At 37.5% G+C, this 27,216-nt stretch overlaps 1 protein-coding gene across 4 annotated transcripts in view; it reads left to right on the forward strand.

The window, feature by feature from the left end:
• Nucleotides 1–27,216, forward strand: part of ankrd52a (ankyrin repeat domain 52a) — a 68,058-nt gene extending 40,842 nt beyond the window's left edge. The window contains exons 25-29 of one of the 4 annotated variants that reach the window (XR_009826700.1): nucleotides 1,136–1,218; nucleotides 1,308–1,390; nucleotides 1,470–1,561; nucleotides 5,050–5,404; nucleotides 26,229–27,216. Coding sequence is in view for 1 of the 4 variants with exons in the window: in XM_062052505.1 (XP_061908489.1) it covers nucleotides 1,136–1,218; nucleotides 1,308–1,390; nucleotides 1,470–1,561; nucleotides 5,050–5,321 (530 nt within the window). In the remaining 3 variants the exon portion in view is untranslated. Of the gene's footprint in view, nucleotides 1–1,135; nucleotides 1,219–1,307; nucleotides 1,391–1,469; nucleotides 1,562–5,049; nucleotides 8,169–26,228 lie in introns of those variants that run through there. The other 3 variants (XR_009826702.1, XR_009826701.1, XM_062052505.1) reach the window with 3 other exon arrangements.

A 27,216-nucleotide genomic window follows, 5' to 3' on the forward strand; every position in this document is an offset into this window, starting at 1 on the left:
TATATATATATATATATATATATATATATATATATATATATATATATATATATATATATATATATATATATATTAGGGGTGTAACGGTACACAAAAATGTCGGTTCGGTACGTACCTCGGTTTAGAGGTCACGGTTCGGTTCATTTTCGGTACAGTAAGAAAACAACAAAATATACATTTTTGGGTTATTTATTTACCAAATTTGCAAAATCTTCCACCAAAAATATTTTTCTTACTGGAATATTTGATGTAGGATTCTTAATAGGACTAGTTGTTAAAGATCCCTAAATATTCAGCACAACAATTAAATGGGGATGGAGATGTCCTCTTGGGTGGGGTGGAGTTTGGCACTAATCACATTAATGAAGTAATGGGAACCTTGGATAGGTCAATAATTCATAATAACATTGATTTTGATTCAATATTATGTTTTGAGCAATGACAGTTTGAAAGAGAGAAAAAAAACAGCTTTGTTTTATTAGTCAACATTGCAACTTTTTCTAAATTACATTTTACCTTTAAACTTTTTTATTTCATTTTTGTTTATTTTAATAGTATTTTTAAAATGTGCCGTGGGCCTTTAAAACATTAGCTGTGGGCCGCAAATGGCCTCCGGGGCACACTTTTGACACCCCTGCTATAGATAGTAAAAAATTAAATGTGATAAATCTATGGATAAAAAGCAGAGCCTGGCGACGCATGCGCGTTTATCATAACTCTCTCGCTCTCTCTGTCTCTGCACCTCCCTCACCAATGCTGCTGCATGCACAATTTGTTTTGTTTTTAACCCCTTCTTAACCCTGAACGTACATCGAAAATACACGCATCCCTAACTCAAAGTGCTGGACATTTGAGGCATTTAAGAAACTCCGCTGAAAAGAGGACGTATGGTCAGTCTATCCTAGCCAGTTAGCTGCTAGCATGCCGTGTGTTGTGCCTCGGTGTGCATTGTTTACACAACAAGCGTTACGCTACTTAATATGTCCATGTGGAAACTCGTTCGGTACACCTCCGAACCGAACCGGAACCCCCGTACCGAAACGGTTCAATACAAATACACGTACCGTTACACCCCTAGTGGGAGGTGAATGGTGTACATAGTCATGTTGACTTTCTGTGTCCTTCTTGTTTGCAGCCATCCTCCTTCACCGGGCGAAAGCTGACCTCACACTGCTGGATGAGAATAAGAACACTGCCCTGCACCTGGCCTGCAACAAGGTACACATCACTTCTTCTTGCCATTGTTCCATTACCGCCGTGCTACATTCAGTCTCAGGTTCTTCACCCTTTCTTTTCTCTCCATTCAGGCTCATGAGATGTGCGCTCTGCTGATTCTGGGAGAGATCCACAGTCCCACCCTCGTTAACACGACCAACAGTGCTCTGCAAATGTAAGAACGTGCGCCGCAAACATGGGATTTAATCGGCCACCATTGGTTGTTGACTATTGGCTCGGGTTCTCTCATCCAGGCCCCTCCATCTTGCAGCTCGTAACGGCCTGGCCACAGTGGTGCAGGCGCTGCTGAGCAGAGGAGCTACTGTGCTGGCTGTGGACGAGGAAGGTGAGCGTTTCATCATGTTGCCTTTGGCTCCTGGACGCTGTAATAATATACAGTGGAACCTTTAAAGTTGAGTGTAGGGTTGTACAGTATAGCGGTACTAGTATAGTACCGCGGTACTAATGAATCAAAAACGGTACTATACTCTGTTTGAAAAGTATCGGCGCGTCGTTGTCACACCGTGACATTGTTGGTTTTACGAGCAGAGGAGCATGTTCGGCAGCGCACACACACAGAGTACTTACAAGCAGACACAGTGTGTAGACAGAAAAGGGAGAATGGACGCATTTTGGCTTAAAAAGTAAAGATAAAGGTGAAGTTATAACACTGAAACACCCTCAGGAAGAGGTGCTTTAAGACATGGCTAGCTAGCTAGCGGCGAGCATCCATCCGCTGTTGGCAGTGTTTTAGCTTCTTCTAAATCACTAATCCTCGCCTCCATGGCGACAAATAAAGTAAGTTTCTTACAAGTACCATTATCACTGCAGGATGAGGAATAGCTAAACATGCTTCACTACACACCATAGGAGGATACAATAGCTCACCGGTGTCACAATGTAAACAAACGCCATGGGTGGATCTACACCTGACATCCACTGTAATGATACCAAGTACAATAGCGTATCTAGTCGATAATACTATGATTACAAGAATATTTTTAGCATTACAAAATCTTTTTTCATTTTTTAAAAGTGTATATCATGTTTATAAACTCAGGAAATACATCCCTGGACATATGAAGACCTAAATTATGACCAATGTATGATCTTGTAACTACTTGGTATCGGATCGATACCCAAATTTGTTGTATCATCCAAAAAAAAAAAATATAACAAATAAAAAAATAAATGAAAAAAAAAAAATATAAAATTAAGAAAAATATAGAAATAAACAGTAAATGAACAAGTAGATTAATAATCCATTTTTACAGCTTGTACTTATAATGTGTACAAAATAATATTTGTATAAATGACACAATATGTTACTGCATACGTCAGCAGACTAATTAGGAGTCTTTGTTTGTTTACTTACTACTAAAAGACAAGTTGTCTAGTATGTTCACTATTTTATTTAAGGACGTAATTGCAATAATAAACATATGTTTCATGTACCCTAAGACTTTTTGTTATAATAAAGCCAATAATGCAATTTTTTTGTGGTCCCCTTTATTTAGAAAAGTATCGAAAGGTATCGAAATGCATTTTGGTACCGGTACCAAAATATTGGTATCGGGGCAACCCTATCTTGTATAATATATTTTGTATCTTATATTATGATGTATATTTTAACTTTGGGTCCCGATCCATAAACTCTTTGCTTCTAGGGATTCCATTATTGCAGAACGGACTCTTAATATTTACAAAACAAACATTGCTGTAATATACCAATTTTGTCTGTAAATAAATAAATAAATGCTTCACAAAATGTCCTTCTTTTCTACCATCATCACCACCCTTTTGTTGAAAACAATAGCAAGTAGCTGTTGGTCAGGAAAAAACACAGAGGCTATTTCATCCCTACAAGCCTGTTTCGCAGGTTTCCCTGCTCTTCACACTGCAAAAAGTCAGTGTTCAAAAACAAGAAAAGAAAAAAATACAAAAATTAGGGGTATTTTATTTGAACTACGCAAAATTATCTGCCAATAGAACAAGAAAATTTGGCTTGTCAAGACTTTCCAAAACAAATGAAATTAGCTAACCTCAATGAACCCAAAAATACCTTAAAATAAGTATATTCTCACTAATAACAAGTGCACTTTTCTTGGTAGAAAAAAAGAGACCTTTTTGCTCAATATGTTGAAAAATATTTCTTAAATTAAGTAAATGCTAGTGCCATTATCTTGACATAATGATATGCGCTCGGCATCATGATTTTTTTTTTCATGCTTGAAGTAAGAAATTATTACTTTAAAAAGGTAGTTTTATACTTGAGTGTTGATGACACAGCTTTGCAACAGTTGATATTCTAGTTTCAAGCATGTTTTACTCAATATAGGTCATCAAATCTCAGCAACAAGCTGTAATATCTTACTGAGATCATATAGGACCAAACCCCTTAAAACAAGTAAAACACTTTAACATAAAATCTGCTTAGTGAGAAGAATTATCTTATCAGACAGAAAATAAGCAAATATCACCCTTATTTGAGATATTTCATCTTACTTAGATTTCAGTTTCTGCAGTGCAGGGGATTGGCAAGAGTGAAAATTGATGTTTTTAAATTCAAATCAAATTTGTAGTAGCTAGGTGATGAAAAGAAGAGGCTCTGAGATGGAGCCCTGGGGAACACCAGAGATTAGGAGTGTGGAAAAAAATTGATTCGAATTCAAATCACCATTCTCACGTTGTACGATTCAGTATTGATTCTCATTTTTCAAAAATCTTTTCTTTTTTTTTTTTTTTTTAAATTAATCAATCCAACAAAACAATACACAGCAATACCATAACAATGCAATCCAGTTCCAAAACCAAACCCGACCCAGCAACACTCAGAACTGCAATAAACAGAGCAATTGAGAGGAGGCACAAACACGACACAGAACAAACCAAAAGGAGTGAAACAAAAATGAAAATTATCAACAACAGTATCAATACTAGTAACAATTTCAACATAGCAGTGATTAAAAATCCCTCATTGACATTATCATTAGACATTTATATATAAAAAAAAGAGGACAATAGTGTCACAGTGGCTTACACTTGCATCGCATCTCATAAGCTTGACAACACACTGTGTCCAATATTTTCACAAAGATAAAATAAGTCATATTTTTGGTTCATTTAATAGTTCAAACAAATTTACATGATTGCAATCAGTTGATAAACCTACTCAGTGGCCTAGTGGTTAGAGTGTCCGCCCTGAGATCGGTAGGTTGTGAATTCAAACCCCGGCCGGGTCATACCAAAGACTATAAAAATGGGACCCATTACCTCCCTGCTTGGCACTTAGCATCAAGGGTTGGAATTGGGGGTTAAATCACCAAAAATGATTCCCGGGCGCGGCAATGCTGCTGCCCACTGCTCCCCTCACCTCCCAGGGGGTGATCAAGGGGATGGGTCGAATGCAGAGGACAAATTTCACCACACCTAGTGTGTGTGTGACAATCATTGGTACTTTAACTTTAACTTTAACTTTTAACTAAAACATTGTCCTTTACAATTATAAAAGCTTTTTACAAAAATCCACTACTCTGCTTGCATGTCAGCAGACTGGGGTAGATCCTGCTGAAATCTGTGTTGAATGAATAGAGAATCCTTTTGAATCGGGAAAATATAGTTTTTGAATCGAGAATCGCATTGAACCGAAAAAAAACGATTTATAATTGAATCGTGACCCCAAGAATCGATATTGAATCGAATTGTGGGACACCCAAAGATTCACAGTCCTACCAGAGATGCCTTCTGTATTGCATGGCACGGAGAACAAAACCCATTATTGTCCAGAGGTAGAGTTGGGAAGGCATCATCATCTGACCTTTTCCGCCCCACCAGGCCACACCCCAGCTCTGGCCTGCGCCCCCAACAAGGACGTGGCCGACTGCCTGGCTCTGATCCTCTCCACCATGAAGCCTTTCCCCCAACTGGACCCTTCCTCCTGCTCCTGCTCACCCCCCGGCGTCTCCCCCTCGCCGGGCCTCAACCTGCTCAAGCACTGCGGCATCACGGCCACCTGCGCCCCGCTGCCCAGCAACGGCCTCCACAACGGCTACGTCAAGGACCGCCACGGCGCTCCCGTCGCCCTGGACGGCTGCCTGTCCGAGTGAGGACGCCATCTACCACCGAGGGGCGTCTCCCTTTAACGTGGCCCGGAGGACCAGGAGAGCACCCGCCCACATATCTATTCTGTGTATGTATGTAAGTGTGTGTGTGTGTGGGAGCGCGTTTGGTCTTCTCTTGAGGTGCAGTCAAACCTAATATGCAATTAGACCCCCATTCCTCCATCCCAGAGTAGTCCTTAGAGGCCGGTTGCTCTACAAGGCCACGCCGCTCAAGTGTGACGACCAAACGAAACACGTCATTGGAACCCTTTAAAACATAAAGACGTCATATCGCTTTGCTGACCTTGTAGAGGAACCCGCGGCCTTCCCAAAAAAGACCGATCAAAGAGTTTACTTTTTTTTTTTTTTTTTTTTTTTTAGTATTTTACTTGTACGTTAGCCTATTTTTTGTTTTGTTTTATGAAGGAACCACACAAGGGAAAATTAGCTGAAGAGTGCAATGATTATGTACTACAGTACAATCCCAAAAGGGTTACAAAGATTCCCCGGCGTACTTTTTAAAAAACGTACGTACTCGATATACGTACTCGACATTTAGTCTCGAGGCGTCGGAAGAGATTTAGGCGAGGCCGCCGAGCGCGTGGGAAAGCGCGCCTCCTCGCGAGGGAGCGCCACGTCGGCTGACGTCCAAAAGGCGCTACGTGTTTGTTACGCTCGAATGTTTCTAAGCATATGTTATGACCAAAGTTGATCAACACTACTATGGCTATAAAATTATTTATTTGAGATGAACTGTACTGTACAGAGAAAGACAATAGATCTCGATATACCTCGTCAACTCGTTTCGCAGCTGCTTCATCTTCGCCCAGGGTCCGCAGGCCTGACGTTCTCTCCTTTTTGTAAGTCGGGAGAACGCCTTAGGATAATAGTGAAGTGAGCGAGGCCTTTGTTTCCTAGATGAAGGCTTTCCAAGTAATATCTGCCAACAACACCTCATCAGAGCGTCATATATCTGAGCACATAAACGAACAAGCCATTTCAATCGCATCTCTCGAACAGTGTTTGTGCAAAGATTTCACAAGCAGCGCTGCCTCGGCGCTCATTTAGGCCTCTTTTCTTTGTCGTCGTGTCCGTCATTGTTGAAGGATGACTTCTTGAACTCGTCTTAATAGCTTCTATCTTCTCGGTAATCGTGTTGTCTGCCTATTCGTTTTCCTCCATTGTTACTATTATTTGGCGGTTTCCAAGCAATATTGTTTTGGTTTTTTGGCCTTTTTTGTTTTTAATTGAATAGACAATCACTGTCACAAGGGCTTTTGTTTCCCTGGAATGTGTTTTGATTTCTTCTTTTCGTCTTTACCGTCAGTGAAAGATGACCTAAAGACCGAAGACGAATGGCTCCGTGTGTTCTGGGCATTTTTAAACCGTCGGTGTCAACACAAATGCACTGGATTGCCTTTGACGGCGTCTCATCAAATGCCTTTTTCGACCCATGCCTTCCGTCATTTCAGTTCAAAAGTATTACGACAGCATGCCACGCTCGGGAATATATATCCCAGAATTCCCCACCAGGCGTCGACGGGAGAGTAAGCTTTCGGCCGACGTGTCGTCGCGTTGGATTAAATACGCTTATTTATCGCCATTAATCGCTAGCTTTCTCGGAATGTTCCGCACTCCTGCTGTAGGATTTAGCAGGGTAACGCCGCCTGGAGGAGTTGCGTCGATGTAGCGGGCGCGACGCTCTCAAGCCTCGTTGAGACTAAACAGCGCCTCTGCTGGTCGCAGACAAGTACTGCACCCTATCTCGACAACATTCTGAAATGCCCGGGGGTGCCCAAACCGGAAAAATGGAGGGACGCGGTGGCTATTTCTATGGTATTTGTCAGTTTTTGTTTACGAAAATATTGCGTAGCTACGTTAAACATGAAAAAGATGAGACAGAGCAAATGATTTTTTTGTTCAGAATTTGCAAGATTTTGGGCACCCCTGGATTAGTCTTGATTAATCACGCTGCCCATCCTTTGGTGTGGAGGTCAGGAATAGCAGAAGTCCAAATATGTGCTAAGTAATTTATTGTCTCTTCATCCCATTTCTGCTACTAAAGATTGTAGATGGCGTCGGACCACTAGCGTCTTTTTTTTTGTTTTTTGTTCCGATGACAATTTGTCGTCGCGTTTGAGCGCGATAACTTCACATCTGCCGCCAGTGAAGTCGCACAATTGCACACGTTAGCGTGACCGGATGGGCGACGAGGACCCGTTCGATTCCCGACCCCCGCGGCCCCCGCTCCCTTTTTGACTCACTACTCTGCTCAAAACTGTAAAACGCATTATTTGTGATCTCAGGATCTATTGCCTGGAGCGGCGGGCGTAATTTCAAGGAACCAATCAGATCTCAGCAGGTTAATTAGCGGTCGATTTAATTTGAGTAAGCCTGATTCCTGCAGCACTTAACTAAATAGTCAAGCACGCACTTTAGTACATTCAGGTTCTAAGTGTGCAACAAGGAGCAGATAAGGTATGTACTTATGTTTACATGCACGTGTGTTGCTGCTGAATTTACAGGAAGGTCGGCCAGCGTTGGCGTGGTCGCCACCAGTTTTAGCAAAAGGCCTCTCCGACCACTCGGGGGCGCCGTTCACTGCCCACTGGCTTTTCGTCGTCTTTATTTTAATTTTATTTTTTTTCCTTTCTTGTGTGTTTGTGTGTGTGTTTTGCAGCCCGAATCGACACACACCTCAGGCAGGCTCCTTAGAAACACTCCACACACACTCTCTCAGCCATTTGTAGGTGCTCGTCTGTTCTGGCAGGGATGATTTTTTTTTGTTTTCTTTTTTTTTTTCTTCCTCTAATGATGTCCAAATGTGACCAGTAAATGGAGCCATTGCCTCCCTGCAACTATACAATCTTTTAGTTAGGGGCACAGTGTTCTTTTTCATGCTGTGTATGTGTGTGTGTGTGTGTGTGTGAGATAACCGAGTGATGTGCACGTTGATACATAGCAACTTACAGTATGTGGTCCATTTGTAGCAATAGAGTGAGATTGTGTGCGGCACAAACCATCCGCGTAGGCCAGTTCATGGATGCCAATGGTAGATTAACAAAGAAATAAAATGCGGGTTTTTCGACGCGGTCCCAAATAATTGCCAAATCCCGCGGAAGGGGCAGGAGGACGGGCGGAAACCTCCCGCTCCAGCACCGATTGATTTATGCATTCATTCAGGCCGTTTACAGTCTGACCATCCAATCTGAGCCATGACTGAAGTGAATGTCGGGTCCGTGTTTTTTTGTTGTCGTTTTTGTTCAGTTGTCGTCAGCGGAGATGGTGTGCGAACGACCAGAGCGTCTTCCCGCGCTCGTCGTTTCTGTGGATTCTTTGACATGCACTCTATTGAGATTGCCTTACCGCCGCCGACGAAACGACACAAACAAAGACACGCGAAAAGATTTACAACAGAAAATGGTTGACACAAAAACAACGCACCTAAGCTACACCCATCTAGTGCCATAGAAACCTTTATTTGCCTTTAGACATAACTCATAATCGGTCAGTAACTTTTATTCCCAAATAGGCAGGACTATTATCAGTACAATTCTAATAACGCGTGTCTTTCTACCTTTTCAACTATCACCAATGCTAGCATAACGCAATGACAACGGAACCCGTTCATGCCGCTCCCGTCCCTTCTTATTGCTAAAAAAAAGTGGGCGTCAACATGCGAGCGCCCCCTTGAGTCGTCCCCATGAAAAACGGTCTGTTAATGTCAGCATAATTGCTGTTTAGTGCAAAGGAAGCTTCAGAATAAAATCTCGTCGGTTTTAACCCGGGCTCTACCACAGCAACTAACAAAATGCAGGCATTTATTTATTTTTCTCAGATTGTTAACCACCGGGGGAAAAAAAGATTAGCGCGTTTAGGAAAGCTTTATCGTCATTGTACTCGAGACACACAACCAAATTAGCGCAGCGGCTCTGTTAGATCAGATAAAATACAAGAACCTACCATATTTTCCGGACTATAATCAGCACCCACTAAATTTTAGGAGAAAAAAAAGATGTTCATATATTAGCTGCACCTGACTTTACAGAAGTTTGGACACACCTTCTCATTCAATGTGTTTTCTTCATTTTCATGACTATTTACATTGTATATTGTCACATCAAGACTATGAATGAACACATGTGGAGTTATGTACTTAACGAGAAAAGGTGAAATAACTGAAAACATGTTTTATATTCTAGTTTCTTCAAAGTAGCCACCCTTTGTTCTGATTACCGCTTTTGCACACTGTTGGCATTCTCTTCATGAGCTTCAAGCACACCTGTGACGTGAAAACCATTCCAGGTGACTACAGTAATCAGAGCAAAGGGTGGCTATTTTGAAGAAACTTAAAATATAAAACATGTTTTCAGTACGTAACTCCACATGTGTTCATTCATAATTTTGATGCCTTCAGTGACAATCTACAATGTAAATAGTCATGAAAATAAAGAAATCGCATTGAACGAGAAGGTGTGTCCAAACTTTTGGCCATTACTGTATACTTGTAGGTTGGGAAATTAGATATTTATTCAAACACTATAATTGTTTCCAAACGGTGTCTGCAACACGGCAGTAAAACGGCTGTTTAAACAAAGCAGAAAAGTCATTGACGTCTTTTTTCATCCTTTGAGATGAATAAGATGTTCTCATTTTTTACTCAGGCTAAATCTGTTTATCAGGATTCTTCAGTTCTTGTACTTTGTAAACACTTTGAGTATCAACAGTTTCTTGAAGTGGATCATTTTAGTACATTGCTTGGTTTTATTTTATTTGCTTAATCCATTCCATAATTTAGCCGTCGAGCAAAGAAAAAATAATTCATTAGCCGCACCTTTGGATAAGCCGCGGGGTTCAAAGCGTAGCGGCTTATAGTCCGGAAAATAGGGTAAATAAGAATGCGCACAGATATGGAAAACAATGTGTCTTATGACAAAATCCTAAGTAAATGTGAATGACCACACAGTAGGGATTCTTATTTATAAATCAAATATTTTTCATAGTTGGAACATACATAAATTACCTGTAACAGATCATTTTGGTTTATGTCGATGTCAGTAAGTAAAAAGGTGCTTGGACATAAACGGGTTCCACTGTATTGCATCACTAAGATATTTGGACTACCAAGCAATCCCTCGGTTGTGTGTGTGTTTACCAAGAATGTGTGTGTGTGTGAGAAGCTATTTGTTGATGTCACACAAAAAAAACCAAAAGACAAAAAATAGTATGTTATATTCAGAATAGATTTGCCTCTATGGATGTCGGTTCTTACTTGAAAAAAAAAAAATGCTGATTTAACAAAAACTTCAATTCAACTCTGATCCACTGTTAAGCCTTTTGCCTTAAAAAGCTTAAAAAAAAAAAAGATTTCGATCCCTGGCAATACCTGCGTCGCCTGTAGGAGGCGCCACTGCTAAAACCGGCAACGTCATTTTTATTGGGGGCGGGGCCTTCGGGTGTCGAGAAGCACACACATCTGTGGCGGTAGCACGTAGCTGTAGGTTGCCATGGTGCAGAGATTGTTACCCCCTCCCCCCACGGGAGGATTAACGCCATATTCGCCACCGCTACATCAAACATTAAAAGCGGTGCGCCTCAGAATATTCAGACGCTAACTTCATTCTGCCTAAAACCAGCCTGAATCGGAAATGTTAGCGGAATTGTCGCTACTTTTTCCCACCTCCCGTTTATCTACCAAGTCGCAGCCTGCTGCACCGTTTCCTAATTTTTTTTTAACTTTTTGGACCTGCAGTTTTACCTCATCTCGTGTGCACCGACATGAACGACTTGACCAGTTTTAATTTTTCTTTCCTTTTTAAAAGAAAAAAAAAAAGAAGAATGTTTTATCTCCCGACCTGTGCATGTTCTACAGGGTGATGACGAGTACTGTCTAATTCTTGGAAGGTAGCTATTTCACTTGTCCTCCCGCACCCCCCCCCCCCCCCCCCCGCCTGAATGCTTGGTCATTAGCCACGCCCACTTTGCCTCCCAACCAGTAGGACCATGTGTACTATCGAGCACAGCGGCGGCACGGTGCCTTTTTATTCGTTACTGCCGAAAGGTACGGTCTTCCATTTGTACTTCCCCGGACGCCTTATACCATGGCAAAAATGGAAATCCACTGAATAGACTGGACCGTAGTCCGAACCTTTCGATCCGATCCGTTTGCTTCGACGGCTTTTTCCCGGCGTTTTTGCCCTTCAGAGCGCCCCCCCCCAAAGGTGGCGTAAATTGCACATTTTCTGACTTTTTTTTGTTTTCTTTTTGGGGCATATAGGAAAACACGTGACTGGATTTGGGATCGGCGTTATGAAAGCACAAATCCAAAGATGGCTAAGACCACTCTAAATCCTTTTAATGAGTTTTAAGTAGGAGTGTCCCGATTCCACATCAATATCGGTCCGATATCAGCAAAAAAACAAATATCAAAATATCGGCGTGCATCTAAAATCCCTTTTCAAGCAGTGTTGTGCAAAGATAGTTAACATCTAAATGTCTGCCAATAAGCACACAAGTCGTTTACAAAAAGGTGCATTTGGTAGACTACAGGCTACAAGGAGCTAGCAGCTACACAACAGCGAAGCACACAATAGCACACAAGCTCGACGTATAAGTGTTCCTAAATGAACAATATTGCAGTGTAAAACAGCACATTTGTCAACATAAACAAGTATCATATTACTTACACATACAAAGTCTCCAGAAACAAACCTTCAATGTACTGCTTTTTCAATTGCCACACCACTTCAACTTAAAGGGGAACTGCACTTTTTAAGTAATTTTGCCTACCATTCATGTAAAACAATAACAAGTTTTTTAAAATAGTAAATAAATCTCATCAAGGCTTTATATACATGCTGCAAGTACCGTATTTTCGGAGTATAAGTCGCTCTGGAGCATAAGTCGCACCGGCCGAAAATGCAAGGAAAAAAACATATAAGTCGCATTTTTGGGGGAAACATATTTGATAAAAGCCAACACCAAGAATAGACATTTGAAAGGCAATTTAGAATAAATAAAGAATAGTGAACAACAGGCTGAATAAGTGTACGTTATATGAGGCATAAATAACCAACTGAGAAGGTGCCTGGTATGTTAACGTAACATATTATGGTAAGAGTCATTCAAATAACTATAACATATAGAACATGCTATGCGTTTACCAAACAATCTGTCACTCCTAATCGCTAAATCCCATGAAATCTTGTACGTCTAGTCTCTTACATGAATGAGATAAATAATATTATTAGATATTTTACGCTAATGTGTTAATCATTTCACACATAAGTCGCCCAAACTATGAAAAAAACTGCGACTTATAGTCCGAAAAATACGGTATATATGTAATGTAGTACATTTATAATATGTAATATTTACGTTTTATGCTCATTTTAAGCATACGGCGGCGTATTCGTTTCACAATTGTTCGCTTTTTCCCTCGACAACATCACTGATTACTGCTCACTACATGAGAGGCAACAAACACAATAAAACATCCCTTACTGTACACTGTCTGCTCTCACTGGGATGCCAACGGCTAGGATGTTGTTGTATTCCCGTCTCGCCATTCCGGGTATACATTTTGATGCGGATTATGTCCTCATCCTTCTACTATCAAGGTGAGAGGCATTATTTAACCAGATTTTAGAATCAGAAATGCTTTATTACTCTCCGGGTGTTGTGGTTACATATACAGTATTGGGAAATAAAGAAGAGATGATGAAATAAGCAATATAACACAATTGGCGATACAATAAACGAAAAGTACCAAGTAGGACTATTATGATATGTACAAGATAGACAAATAATAAGCAGATTAGCTGTGTGAAGCAGATACTGCACGTTTTTAAACATAAAGTGAAAAAATGTAGTGGAAATAAATATGTCCGGATGAATAGACCAGCATCCAAGACTCTTAAAGTGACGCATCGCAAAGTTTGCCGATCTACACTTTCACGGGCACCCAGGCGAGAAAGCAGCTCACCCGTTAATGTCAACAAAGCAACAAACTTGTTAGCGCTCTGTAACAATGCGCCGCTAAAAACAGTTGGTCTTGGTTAGCGCTTCTAATAATTGTCACTCATGCTTGGGTAATATTCAGGTCAAGAAATTAAAGGGTTAATAATACATATTTTAGTGTTTTTCATAGTGCAGCCATTGTTCTCTGTAGGACTATTTGATCAAATATTTTCTAACATTAGACACTACAAAATAAAAGTGCTGCTATTGAATCAGTATCGGACCATACAGTCAAATATCAGTATCGGGACACCTCTATTTATAAGGCCATTTTTTGGTTTAGTTCGACGCCACACGGCTTGATTTGTAGCAAGGCTTATTTATTTTTTTAAAAAATTCTGTCAATAGAACGATATCTCACCCCGCCGGATGATCCCACGAACGGTTGCACCCCTCGCTTGATTGTCAACAACACAAAAACTGTAGAAAGAGCCCAAAACAGCTCCGTCACGTTGAAATCAGCGAAACCTCCCCCCCTTAGTTGTGACCGTGTTTGCCAAGCGATTGTGTGTTTTTTTTGGTGTCATTTTAGCCTAGAAGTGGGGTTGCCGTAGCAACCAGCGTGCAGTGTTGCTTTTTTTATTAACACACGACTCTAGAAGTGGCGTAACCTTTGTCGTCGTACGAGGCATGAATCTTCTTCTCGAGCTGACCTCCTTTTTGAAAAATAGACAAAAGATTAATAGTGCAATAACCTTTTGTTTTGACTCTCGGTTTGATTTTCTTGCTTTCTTTTTTTGTCGTTAAGTTGAAACACCAAAAGTCTCTCGGCTTGTAGCAGATGGCGGCTTTTCCTCTCCGGTGGTGCGCTAGTCCGTTCTTGGCGAAACTGTGCTCCCGCAGCTTGAGCTTGGCTGGTGGCTGGAGTTCCACCTGGTGGTGTTGTAGTTCCACTTCTGCTTTCTAGCTAGTAGACATGTTCTTTTGCATGTGTAGATGTTTATTATGCATACTCCTTATTCAATCAATATATGACATTTTCTCCCAACAAAAACAAAAAAAAGAAAAAAAAAGAGAGGAGTAGACCTGCTGTCAATGCGGTTAAAAGGAGTCTTGAAAATGCCTTATTATAATAATAATAATGAATATTTGTGTTGATGTTGCGTTCCCTGCCCTTCTTTCCAGCGTGTAGCCTGAAGCTTGTACAGTCCTCCGAGGTTTATCTGCTGTATCGCCTACTGGACGTGGTTTTTACACTCTTTGCTACTAAAAAGTCCCCCGTGATTGTCTTTCTTTCGGAGAGAGAGAAAGTAAAAAAACATTCCCCTTGAAAGGAAAGTGCCGTTTTTCACCAGCAGAGGGAGAAACGGAAGGTTAGCTGGCGTTCGTTGTTGAGCATGACGATGGCGGCGAAGGCTGGATTTACGCTACAAGTGACTTCTCCCGCTTTACTCTGCAAAAACAAAAAAAACGACGACGATGTCCTCGGATCCAAATCATCAGTCAAAATCAGGCCTGGGCAATTATTTTGACTCGGGGGGCCACATTTAGAGAATAAAATGTGTCTGGGGGCCGGTATATCTATTTTTAGGAGCATTAATACAAAACCTCACAATAATGTCTGATTGAGTGCTTAAAAACGTTATGACAGACCGCCTTAAAAAACGTAATGGAATTTTTACATTTTTCTATGAAGGATAAAACACTGAATATTGACAAAATATGAACGTCACACCCCCTTTCGATCATATTTTACAATCAGGTGAAACGCAACAAACGGTGAAATATGAACGCGAAGGGTACGAAATAAGCCCACCTACAATCTGATATATCTGATATTTGCTGAATTTCCCCCGGGGGTCAATAAAGTACTTTCTATTCTATTCTATATCTATTCACTAAGCTTTAGAACTTTGTTGTGAAAATCTCCTTCCGCGTCTGTGGAAACGCTTCCCGCCCACACTGCTTGGTGCCTCGTGGACCGGGGGTCCACTCATATATTAACACTGAAATAGTCTTTTTACTCTTCATTTTGATCGTATCCAAAAGTTATATCTTACCTATATTCACAGTCTTGTCAAATGATATGAAAGCACGTGTTCATCACAAAAAAAATGTATTCAACACATAACCCTTAGGCTTAGGTCAGGCTGATTGGGGAAAAATAAGTGCTAACCAAATATTCTGCATGAGAAGGTGCTCATAAATAAGCGACAAAATACATTCATATATAATTGTTGTGCTTAAAGGACTAAATTAAATGTTTCACGAAATAAAATTAAAGTGCAAATGGAAAATACAGCTTCACTTAGTCGTAATTTTTGCGCTTAAAAAACGTCTCCGATTTTAGCTCCGGACTTCTTCTGTTTGTTTGATATTGTCTATACTGCCACAAGTGGTGGAAAAGTGTATTACGTCTGAGTACCGCCGAGGCCCACACGGACCACAGCCGAGCGGCCCGACAACGGGACCCGGCCCTATGGTGAAGAAACACCGGTTTAAGGGACGTCTTGAACAATCTTGATGAAAAGTACAGTGCACCATACAATCCCAATGCAGCACAAAGAACATTTAAGGCAGGGGTTCTTAACCTCTGGGGACCAGGTTTTCCACTACAGAGGGGCCCGGGAGCCCACTCATATATTAACACTGAAATAGTCTTCTTACTCTTGATTTTGATCATATTCAATAATTATATCTACCGTATTTTCCGCACTATAACGCGCACCGGATTATAAGGCGCACCTTCAATGAATGGCCTATTTTAAAACTTTGTTCATATATAAGGCGCACCGCATTATAAGGCGCATAGAATAGACCAGGGGTCACCAACCTTTTTGAAACCAAGAGCTACTTCTTGGGTACTGATTAATGCGGAGGGCTACCAGTTTGATACACACTTAAATAAATTGCCAGAAATAGCCAATTTGCTCAATTTACCTTTAACTCTATATTATTATTAATAATTAATGATATTTACACTTAATTGAACGGTTTAAAAGAGGAGAAAACACGAAAAAAATGACAATAAAATTTTGAAACATAGTTTATCTTCAATTTCGACTCTTTAAAATTCAAAATTCAACCGAAAAAAAGAAAAAAAAAACTAGCTAATTTGAATCTTTTTGAAAAAATTAAAAAAAGAATTTATGGAACATCATTAGTAATTTTTCCTGATTAAGATTAATTTTAGAATTTTGATGACATGTTTTAAATAGGTTAAAATCCAATCTGCACTTTGTTAGAATATATAACAAATTTGACCAAGCTATATTTCTAACAAAGACAAATCATTATTTCTTCTAGATTTTCCAGAACAAAATTTTTAAAAGAAATTCAAAACACTTTGAAATAAGATTTAAATTTGATTCTACAGATTTTCTAGATTTGCCAGAATATTTTTTTTGAATTTTAATCATAATAAGTTTGAAGAAATATTTCACAAATATTCTTCGTCGAAAAAACAAGCTAAAATGAAGAATTAAATTAAAATGTATTTATTATTCTTTACAATAAAAACAATAAATTTACTTGGACATTGATTTAAATTGTCAGGAAAGAAGAGGAAGGAATTTAAAAGGTATATGTGTTTAAAAATCCTAAAATCATTTTTAAGGTTGTATTTTTTCTCTAAAATTGTCTTTCTGAAAGTTATAAGAAGCAAAGTAAAAAAAAATAATGAATTTATTTAAACAAGTAAAGACCAAGTCTTTAAAATATTTTCTTGGATTTTCAAATTCTATTTGAGTTTTGTCTCTCTTAGAATTAAAAATGTCGGGCAAAGCGAGACCAGCTTGCTAGTAAATAAATAAAATTAAAAAAATAGAGGCAGCTCACAGGTAAGTGCTGCTATTTGAGCTATTTTTGGAACAGGCCAGCGGGCTACTCGTCTGGTCCTTATGGGCTACCTGGTGCCCGCGGGCACCACGTTGGTGACCCCTGGAATAGACGCTACAGTAGAGGCTGGGGTTACGTTATGCATCCCGTAGTTTAGAGACCTGTTGTGGTTCAATATTGGTCCATATATAAGGCGCACCGGATTATAAGGCGCACTGTCAGCTTTTGAGAAAATTGGAGGTTTTTTAGGTGTGCCTTATAGTGCGGAAAATACGGTAACCTATATTCACAGTCTTGTCAAATGATATGAAAGCACGTGTTCATCACAAAAATGATTTCTTTAACACATAAACCTTAGGCTTAGGTCAGGCTGATTGGGGAAAAATAAGTGCTAACCAAGTATTCTGCATGAGAAGGTGCTCATAAATAAGCGACACAATACATTCAGATATAATTGTTGTGCTTAAATGACTAAATTAAATGTTTCACGAAATAAAATTAAAGTGCAAATGAAAGTACAGTCAATTTCGCGCTTAAACAAACTTCTGATTTTAACTCCAGACTTCTTCTGTTTGTTTGATATTGTCATTACTGCCACAAGTGGTGGAAAAGTGTATTACATCTGAGTACCACCCGAGGCCCACACGGACCACAGCCGAGCGGCCCAACAGTGCTAACCAAATATTCTGCGTAGGAAGGTGCTCATAAATAAGCGACAAAATACGTTCATATATAATTGTTGTGCTTAAATAACTAAATACAATTTTATAACGAAATAAAATTAAAGTGCAAATGAAAATACAGCTTCACTTGGTCGTAATTTTTGCGCTTAAAAAAACTTCTGATTTTAGCTCCAGACTTCTTCTGTTTGTTTGATATTGTCATTACTGCCACAAGTGGTGGAAAAGTGTATTACGTCTGAGTACCGCCGAGGCCCAACAACGGGACCCCGCCCTACGGTGAAGAAACACTGGTTTAAGGGACGTCTTGAACGACCTTGATGCAAAGTACAGTGGCGCGTGGCGTCGAAACAGGGCCGCAGTCCTCGCGCATAAAAACCACACAATTTTGCTCGTCTTCGCACACGTTGGCCCCTCCTCTTGGCACTTAGAGACGGCCTTTGCCACGCCCCTCCTTTCTGATTGGTCACTTTAGACGTCCTTCTCCCCGCCTGATCAGAGCCAATCCGAGGGAACCGTTGCCATCAAACCGAAAGTGTAAAGTTTAGAAAACACCATGACGGCCAACATTGAAATATGGTAGCGTAGTAGGCCCAAGTAGTTGTCAAAAACAAGGCAGAGGTTTTATTTTAAAGGTATATTTCACATTTTTGCCTCACTGTAACACTAAGTACAGTTTGAACAGTAACACTGTGTTTGAATATTTTAATGAAGTGATTATTTTTGCGAACCACAGTTCAAGAATCACTGGTTCAGACAACATAACTATCATTTACTTGCCAAGTAAATAAAAAACGACTCTGGCACTACGACATCAGAGTAGAGATGAATGAGTTACATTTGATCATGTAAAGAATGTTTATATATTGCAATTACCTGGAGAGCTTATATCAGAAACATGTCAGTCAAAATCTATTTTTAATGGCCTTTTTTGACACGATCACATGACATCATACATGGTCATGTCCTTGTAGTGTAAAACGTGTACATTGGATGACAAAGTACACTAATATTGGCTTGTTTTCTTTTTCTTGGTTCTCAACATTTTTTTCACCAAAGACTACCTAAAAAAAAAAAAAACACCATAATGACCAACAGTAAAATTCAGTAGCGTAGTAGGCACAAGTATTCATTAAAAACCAAGCTGAGGTTTTATTCAGCAAGTAAATTAAAAATGTTTTGGCCACATTAACATATTACACAGTTTGAACAGTAACACTGTGTTTGAATATTTAAATAAGGGATTTTTTTTAGCCTACCACTAGGTGGAGACACCGTACCACAGTGTGAGAATCACTGGTCTAAAGACACAACAGTTTCCCTGGGACTGACTCGGACTAGGAGGAGACGGAAGGCGTCTAAGGCAACCAATCAGAAGGGAGCGGACTTGCTGGGTCGGGTATTTAACGCGCGGCACTATGTGCCAAGAGAGAGGAACGTCACGCGCGTGGAGAAATCCATCGCAAGCGCTAAATATTCCGCGCGCGCAGTGTGTGGGTTTTTTTTTTTTTTGCTCAAGAATTTTGCCACCGTTTTGTAGCCATAGTGATGCCTCTGTTTTCATAATAATGGAGTCATTTAATATATATATATATATATATATATATAAATATATATATATATATATATATATATTTACACATATATATTTACACATATATATTTACACATATATATTTACACATATATATATATATATTTACACATATATATGCACATATATGTGTATTATATATACATATATGTGTGTGTATATAAATATATATATACATACATGTGTGTATATATATACATACATATGTGTTGTGTATATATATATACGTATACATGTGTATATATACATACATATGTGTATATATATATATATATATATATACACATATGTGTATTATATATACACATATACAGTGTGTGTATTATATATACATATATACACGTGTGTGTGTGTGTGTATATATATGTATACATATATGTGTGTGTATATACATACATGTTTGTATATATATATACATACATATGTGTTGTGTATATATATATATATACGTATATATGTGTATATATACATATATATGTGTATGTATATTATATATGTGTGTGTATATATATATATATATACACACATATATATATACATATATGTCTTTATATACACATATATGTGTATTATGTATACATGTGTATATATTTATACATGTGTGTATATATACACGTATGTGTATATATATACACATATGTGTGTATATATATACATGTGTGTATATATATATACATATATGTGTGTATATATATACATGTGTATATATATATACATGTGTGTGTGTGTGTGTGTATATATATATATATATATACATGTGTGTATATTTATAAATACATATATGTGTGTATAAATACATATGTGTGTATATATATATATATATATATATATGTGTATATATAAGTGTATATATATGTGTGTGTGTATATATATATATATGTGTGTGTGTGTATATATATACATATGTGTGTATATACTGTATACATTTATATGTGTATATATACATATATATGTGTATGTATATATAAATATACATGTATATATGTATATATACATATACATGTGTATATGTATGTATACGTATATATGTATATATATATATATATATGTATATGTCCAACACAAAAACAAGGTACATAATGACATACGCATAGATGTATCACATACACATCTCAATAGATCATTATTAGTTTATTCTGGAATATAATCTGTTCCAGCAGACAAATGGAAGCTTACAATGTCAATCCAACAAAATGTCTTCCAGACACCAAAAATATGAACACCGCAATAAATGATCATTCTGCATGCAGAAAACAATGTGAAATATATACAGTATATAAATGATGAAAACAATTCATAAGTAGTTATCACTTTTACTTTTTATTCAAGACTTGGTGGCGCCTTCTTTTTTTTAAAGAGCTGCCACTCGCCACTTTTTTTGACCCCATGTTATTTTGTAGCGTGCGTAATTTAAAAAAAAAAAGAAAAAACAACATGGGGGATCGTTTGGACACTTGATATAATTACTGCATCGTAGTGTCGCAATATCGTATTAATTTTTTTTAAAGAAAGGGAACATACTCCTGCAGCGTGAATCCAGCCAAGACGAAGATTGACCGTAGAGCACCTTATGGGCGTGAATATTACGCAGAGCCATATCGGAGCTGTAGGAGCCCCCCCCCCTGAATGTGTTAGGATGACTAGCCTACTGTAGGAAGTGATGTACAGTAAACTTGCATGTTCTGTAACGTGCAACTAGAACCACATCGCAGTCCTCGATGGAAATGCAACATGGATTGTTTTTCTCTCTCTGGCGAGGACTGGGAATCAGGACATGTGATGACTTGCAATCAATTTCACTGCGCACCTTCACTCGGAGCAATTGTACTAATGATCCAGAGAATATCACAGAAATACGAAGAAAAAAAAAGTTGCCGCGTTCACCCAACATTCCAAAGTTGACTCCATATTCCTGTACACGTCTCTTACTTTTTGCTTTACGGGTGAACTAAGTACGTGTGTGTGTGTGTGTGTGTGTGTGTGTGTGTGTGTGTGTGCATGTGCGTGTGCGTGTCAATGACAGGGTTCCCTATTTAGCCTGATTACCTCATTTACGCAATCTGCAAACGGACTTGTTCTACTGTGCGCTAAAAGGAGTCGTCACCAGCAGCAAGAGAGCGTCTTCTTCACACCACACGTAAACGCCAAACTAAAGATTGTTTTCGCTCGCTCGCCACCACTGCTCATCCCGCCGAACGGCTTGGCGTTATTTTTTCCGAAACCCGGTCAATCTGTACCATCCGTAAAATGTTCTCTTACATTTTTCGACTTTCGAGCTTGTCAAATGACAATATTCTTGTAATAATACGCCCTTTTTTGTCTTAAAATTACTCGTTTACTTCCTGATTACCACAATTATTATTGTACGGTAACAGCTTAATGTTCACACTATTTCAAAGTTATTTTAGGTTTCATCTTTTTTTTTGTTGATGATTACAACTTTATTTTTCACGCAAAATGACAGCTTAATGTTCGTAATATTTCACATTTATTCTCTTTTTTTTTTTTTTCAGCCAACCAATCAAAACATTTGAACAGTTTCTAGACAATTTTTATAAATATATAATATTATATAATATAATAATAATATATATATATATTATATAAGCATATTATGTTTTCATATATATATATATATTATAATATATTATATATATATTATAATATATATATATATTATAATATTATATATATATATTCTATTATAATATATATATTATATTATATATATATTATATAATATGTATTATAATATATATATATTATATATATATGATATTATAATATATATATATTATAATATATATATATTATGTTGTTAAAATTTTACTTTTAGGGGTGTAAAATTATGATTCTCGTTCTGGAGTGGAAGGATTTATTTTTTTTGTCGTAAAATTCCGATTGTTTTCTAATTTAATGCGGCGCTTCAACGTTATTACAACTTTATCCTTCATAAATTGTGTACATATTATGTTTTCATATATATATTATAATATATTATAATATTATATATATATATATATTCTATTATAATATATATATACATATATATATTATAATATTATATATATATTCTATTATAATATGTATATTATATTATATATATATATAATATATATATTATATATTTATATATTATAATATATATATATATGATATTATAATATATATATATATATATATGTATATATTATGTTGTTAAAATTTTACTTTTAGGGGTGTAAAATTATGATTCTCGTTCTGGAGTGGAAGGATTTTTTTTGTCGTAAATTCCGATTATTTTCTAATTTTAATGCGGCGCTTCCACGTTATTACAACTTTATCCTTAATAAATTGTATGATTATAATAATGAATATAATTAATGGCAATATATCCATTCATTATGCAAAAGTATTCACTCTGTACGTATTAGTGTTCAATATATTTATACTACAACGTAACTGTTGTGACAGTGCTGCGTTTTATAGTGTTAAAATATGTTCGTATTTCCATAAAATGTTCATCATATTTCAAAATGTTTTCACGGTAAAATTGCAACTTTTTTGTCGGACTGTTGCTGTGATGTTACAACTTTGGGGCAGTTCAAAAAATTTGGATCACTTTTTGTGTCGTCCGTCAAAATTTTTCTTTGCTTCAAGCCTAATTACAAGCAAAATTGCAACATTTTTCACCTGAAATTAACGTATTACGTGATTCTCGTAAAATTATGAACATTTTCTAAATATTTCAAAGGTGGAAAGATTCAACACATATTTCCTAAAAGTCGAAATTATTTTGCGAATAGGAAATACATTTGTTCGATGACACATCCTGATGTTACAGCGACAAAAACTAACGTTAGCGCCGGCAAATGTTGTCCAATAAAATCAATAAAAACCTGTACTGTATCTTTAAATTATTATTTTATATTTCTATCCGAAACAAAATTGTTTAGTTGTGATGAATTATCAGTACATAGAAAAAGCCTGCCAAAAGTTGTTCGATTAAAATCAATAAAAACATGAACATTGCAACAAATGTTCCCGATATTTCAAATTCCGACTTTTTTGTAACGACGACTGTACTCCTTGTATTATTACTTCTTTTGGACTTTTTGTTTCCATACAATTTTGTCCCGGTTTAACTGTCGTGTTTAAACTCGTGAATTCTTACGCTACAAACTACGATAAAACATAAAAAATCGCCACAACCGATCTTGTAGTTTTCCGTCATGCTTTCAAGATGTTTAAGCAAAGGTGAAAAGATTCAACACATATTTCCGAAAAGGTTAAATTATTTTGCGAATAGGAAATATATTTGTTCGATAACACATCCTGATGTTACAGCGACAAAAAGTAATGTATATTTTAAATTCCGACTTTTTTGTAACGACTGTACTCCTTGTATTATTACGTCTTTTGGACTTTTTGTTTCCACACAATCTCGTCCCTGTTTAACTGGCGTGTTTAAACTTGTGAATTCTTACGCTACAAACTACGATAAAACATAAAAAACAAAAGCTTATCCGATAAAATCATATTTCCTAAAAGTCTAAATTATTTTGCGAGATGGAAATACATTTTGTCGATAACTCGGCCTGATGTTACGGCAACAAAAACTAACGAAAGTTGTCCGACAAAATCAATAAAAACATGAACATTATGACTTAATGTTCACAATATTTCCAAAACTAACCTTAGCGCCAGCAAAAGTTGTCCGATAAAATCGCTAAAAACCTGTATCTTTAAATGATTCATTTATGTTTCTATCCGAAACAAAATAGTTTAGTTGCGATAAATTATCGGTACATAGAAAAAGCCTGCCAAAACTTGTTCGAGTAAAATCAATAAAAACATGAACATTGCAACAAATGTTTACAATATTTCAAATTCCGACTTTTTTGTAACGACGACTGTACTCCTTGTATTATTACTTCTTTTGGACTTTTTGTTTCCATACAATCTTGTCTTGGTTTAACTGTTGCGTCTAAACTCGTGAATTCTTACGCTACAAACTACGATAAAACATCAAAAACAAAAGCTTGTCCGATAAAATCATATTTCCTAAAAGTCTAAATTATTTTGCGAGATGGAAATACATTTTGTCGATAACGCGGCCTGATGTTACGGCGACAAAAACTAACGAAAGTTGTCCGACAAAATCAATAAAAACATTAACATTACGACTTAATGTTCAGAATATTTCAAAAACTAACGTTAGGGCCGGCAAAAGTTGTCCGATAAAATCACTAAAAACCTGTATCTTTAAATGATTCCTTTATATTTCTATCCGAAACAAAATAGTTTAGTTGCGATACATTATCGGTACATAGAAAAAGCCTGCCAAAAGTTGTTCGATTAAAATCAATAAAAACATGAACATTACGACTCAATGTTCACAATATTTCAAAAACTAACGTTAGCACCGGCAAAAGTGGTCCGATAAAATCAGTAAAAACCTGTATATTTAAATTATTATTTTATATTTCTATCCGAAACAAAATAGTTTAGTTGCGATAAATTATCGGTACATAGAAAAAGCCTGATAAAAGTTGTTCGATTAAAATCAATAAAAACATGAACATTACGACTTAATGTTCTCAATATTTCAGTTAGCGCCGGCAAAAGTTGTCCGATAAAATCACTAAAAACACGTATCTTTAAATTATTCTTTTATATTTCTATCCGAAACAAAATAGTTTAGTTGCCATAAATTATCGGTACATAGAAAAAGCCTAACGAAAAGCAGATACTCTAACGTTAATTTAACGTTACGCAACAGACTGAAAACTGGCTAATTACAAACGTTTATCTCGTCACCAACTGCACATTTTCCGACAAAAAAAAAAAAACCCAAGCACGGACGTAGCTCGGCGGGATGAGCGAGCGCCACCTGGTGGATTTAAGCCAAACCTTCACGTTTGCGTCACTCGCTGTTCATTTCTGGTAGCATTTCCTCCTACCTCCTTTTCTGTTTTGCAGCCTTGTCGTCTCTCGCTACGCTTTTTTCTCTCGATTACAAGAACTCGCAAGTAAAGAAGAAGAAGAAAAAAAACGGAGCATATTTTATTGCGGTGGAGCAAATGCTAGTTAGGATGAAGAGTGAGGAAAGAAAGGTGTGCGTGTCCATGTTTGTTTGGGAGAAGAATATTTATGAGAAGCATTTATACGACTAAACACCACTGGAATGTGAAGCCAGACCATGCAGATTAGTCCCCTTTAACCTTTTCACAGTCCACTCATGTTGTCTGCGGGAGGAGGGGGGGCGCCAAGCACCTATTTTACTTTCCTTTTCTTCGCCTCCTGTTGTAAACTAGCCTCGGAGTCACCATGGCGACCGACGGCAGGATTTCGAAAGCTAAAATTCCGCCGCTTCGGTTTTCAACGCCAGGACAAAGTGAGCATTTCGAAGACTAAACCCTAACCCGCCGCCGTTGTAGACAGACACGCCCATTGCCCCGCCCCCTCTTCGCCCCGCCTCTCGCAACCATGTTTTTTCCTTTCTCGGACAATGCAATCCTGAAAGCACTTTGCCTTGTTTTATTCCTCGGTGTGAACACGTGAATGATGATTTGTTACAAGAGAAAAAAACTGTTGATAAAGATGTAAATGATCATTCACTGTTTTGGAAGAAACTGCATCTGTCTTTCTGACGTTAAAAGAAAAAGGACAACAAATCCAATTTAGTGACATTAAAAACCTATTTTATAAAATGTTTGCTGCAGCCAATTGGTCTTGTCATTCAGTATTGTGGCTTAGGGTTGTTTGTGTTGAATAAAGTGCTATTGCGAAATATTTACCAAGACTCTTTTCTTCTCCTAATGGACACTTTTTTACCTTCAAAACTTGTTTTTTGGTTCCAAGGACGGTTGGTGCGGGTAAGTGGAAACCTGAGATGATAGCGGCCTTCAACACCTGCTCAGCTCTACAAAGTAGGCAGCAAACAGTTTGAAGATGGTGGAAAAAAAGGTAAAATTTAAATTAAAAAAAAGGTCCAAGAAGGTAAGAAGCAGGTAAAAAAAAAAGTCAAAAAAGGTTAGTAGATTCAAAAAGGTAAAAGATAAGCAAAAAAATTCAAAAAAAAAAAAAAACAATTAGTAAATGAAAGTGAGAAGTATATAAGCATTTGAAAGAAGGTAAGAAGTAGGTAAAAATGTACGTAAACGAAGGTGAAAAGTAAGACAAATAAAGTAAGAAGTATTGTAGGTAAAAGTAGGCAAGGAGATGGAGAAGTAGGTAAAAACATACAAGTAAGTAAAAAAGTAAGTAGGTCAAAAAAGGCAAGTACTGTAGGTGAAAAATAAAAGCAGGTAAGAAGTAGATAAAAAAGGTAAGAAGAACTATGAGCACAATAGATAACTATAGCAACGGCCTTTAAACATAAGAGTTGTGTGATAACATACATAATTATTCTAACATTTCCCTCCTGTTTATCACATAACTTCCCCAGAATCTTCTTATCCCTAATAACATTTTGTTGCGATTTTCAGTTAATAGTTCATTTCTCTAGGGCAGACCTGGGCATTGTACGGCCCGCGGGCCGCATCCGGCCCTTTGCGCCTCCCTGTCCGGCCCGCGTGAGGCCAATCAAAAATTTCAAAATAAATTTCAAAAAGTATCTATGTCGAGTGTGCAATACAATGGTGCTGCTTTTGTTTTGAAAAGCGTTATTTGTATTACTTCCGTGTGGACGTATGCGCGTGTGCGATTGTGAGTGAATTGAACGGCGCAATAACAAATTACAAAATAAAGTTTAAAAAACATCTATGTCGTGCGCGCAATACAACTGTGCTGCTTTTATTTTGAAATGTGTTATTCATGCCATATGTCCGGGGGGAACCTGTGAGTGCAG

Source organism: Entelurus aequoreus, linkage group LG07, assembly GCF_033978785.1.
Source record: "Entelurus aequoreus isolate RoL-2023_Sb linkage group LG07, RoL_Eaeq_v1.1, whole genome shotgun sequence".
NCBI classification, from domain to species: Eukaryota; Metazoa; Chordata; class Actinopteri; order Syngnathiformes; family Syngnathidae; genus Entelurus; species Entelurus aequoreus.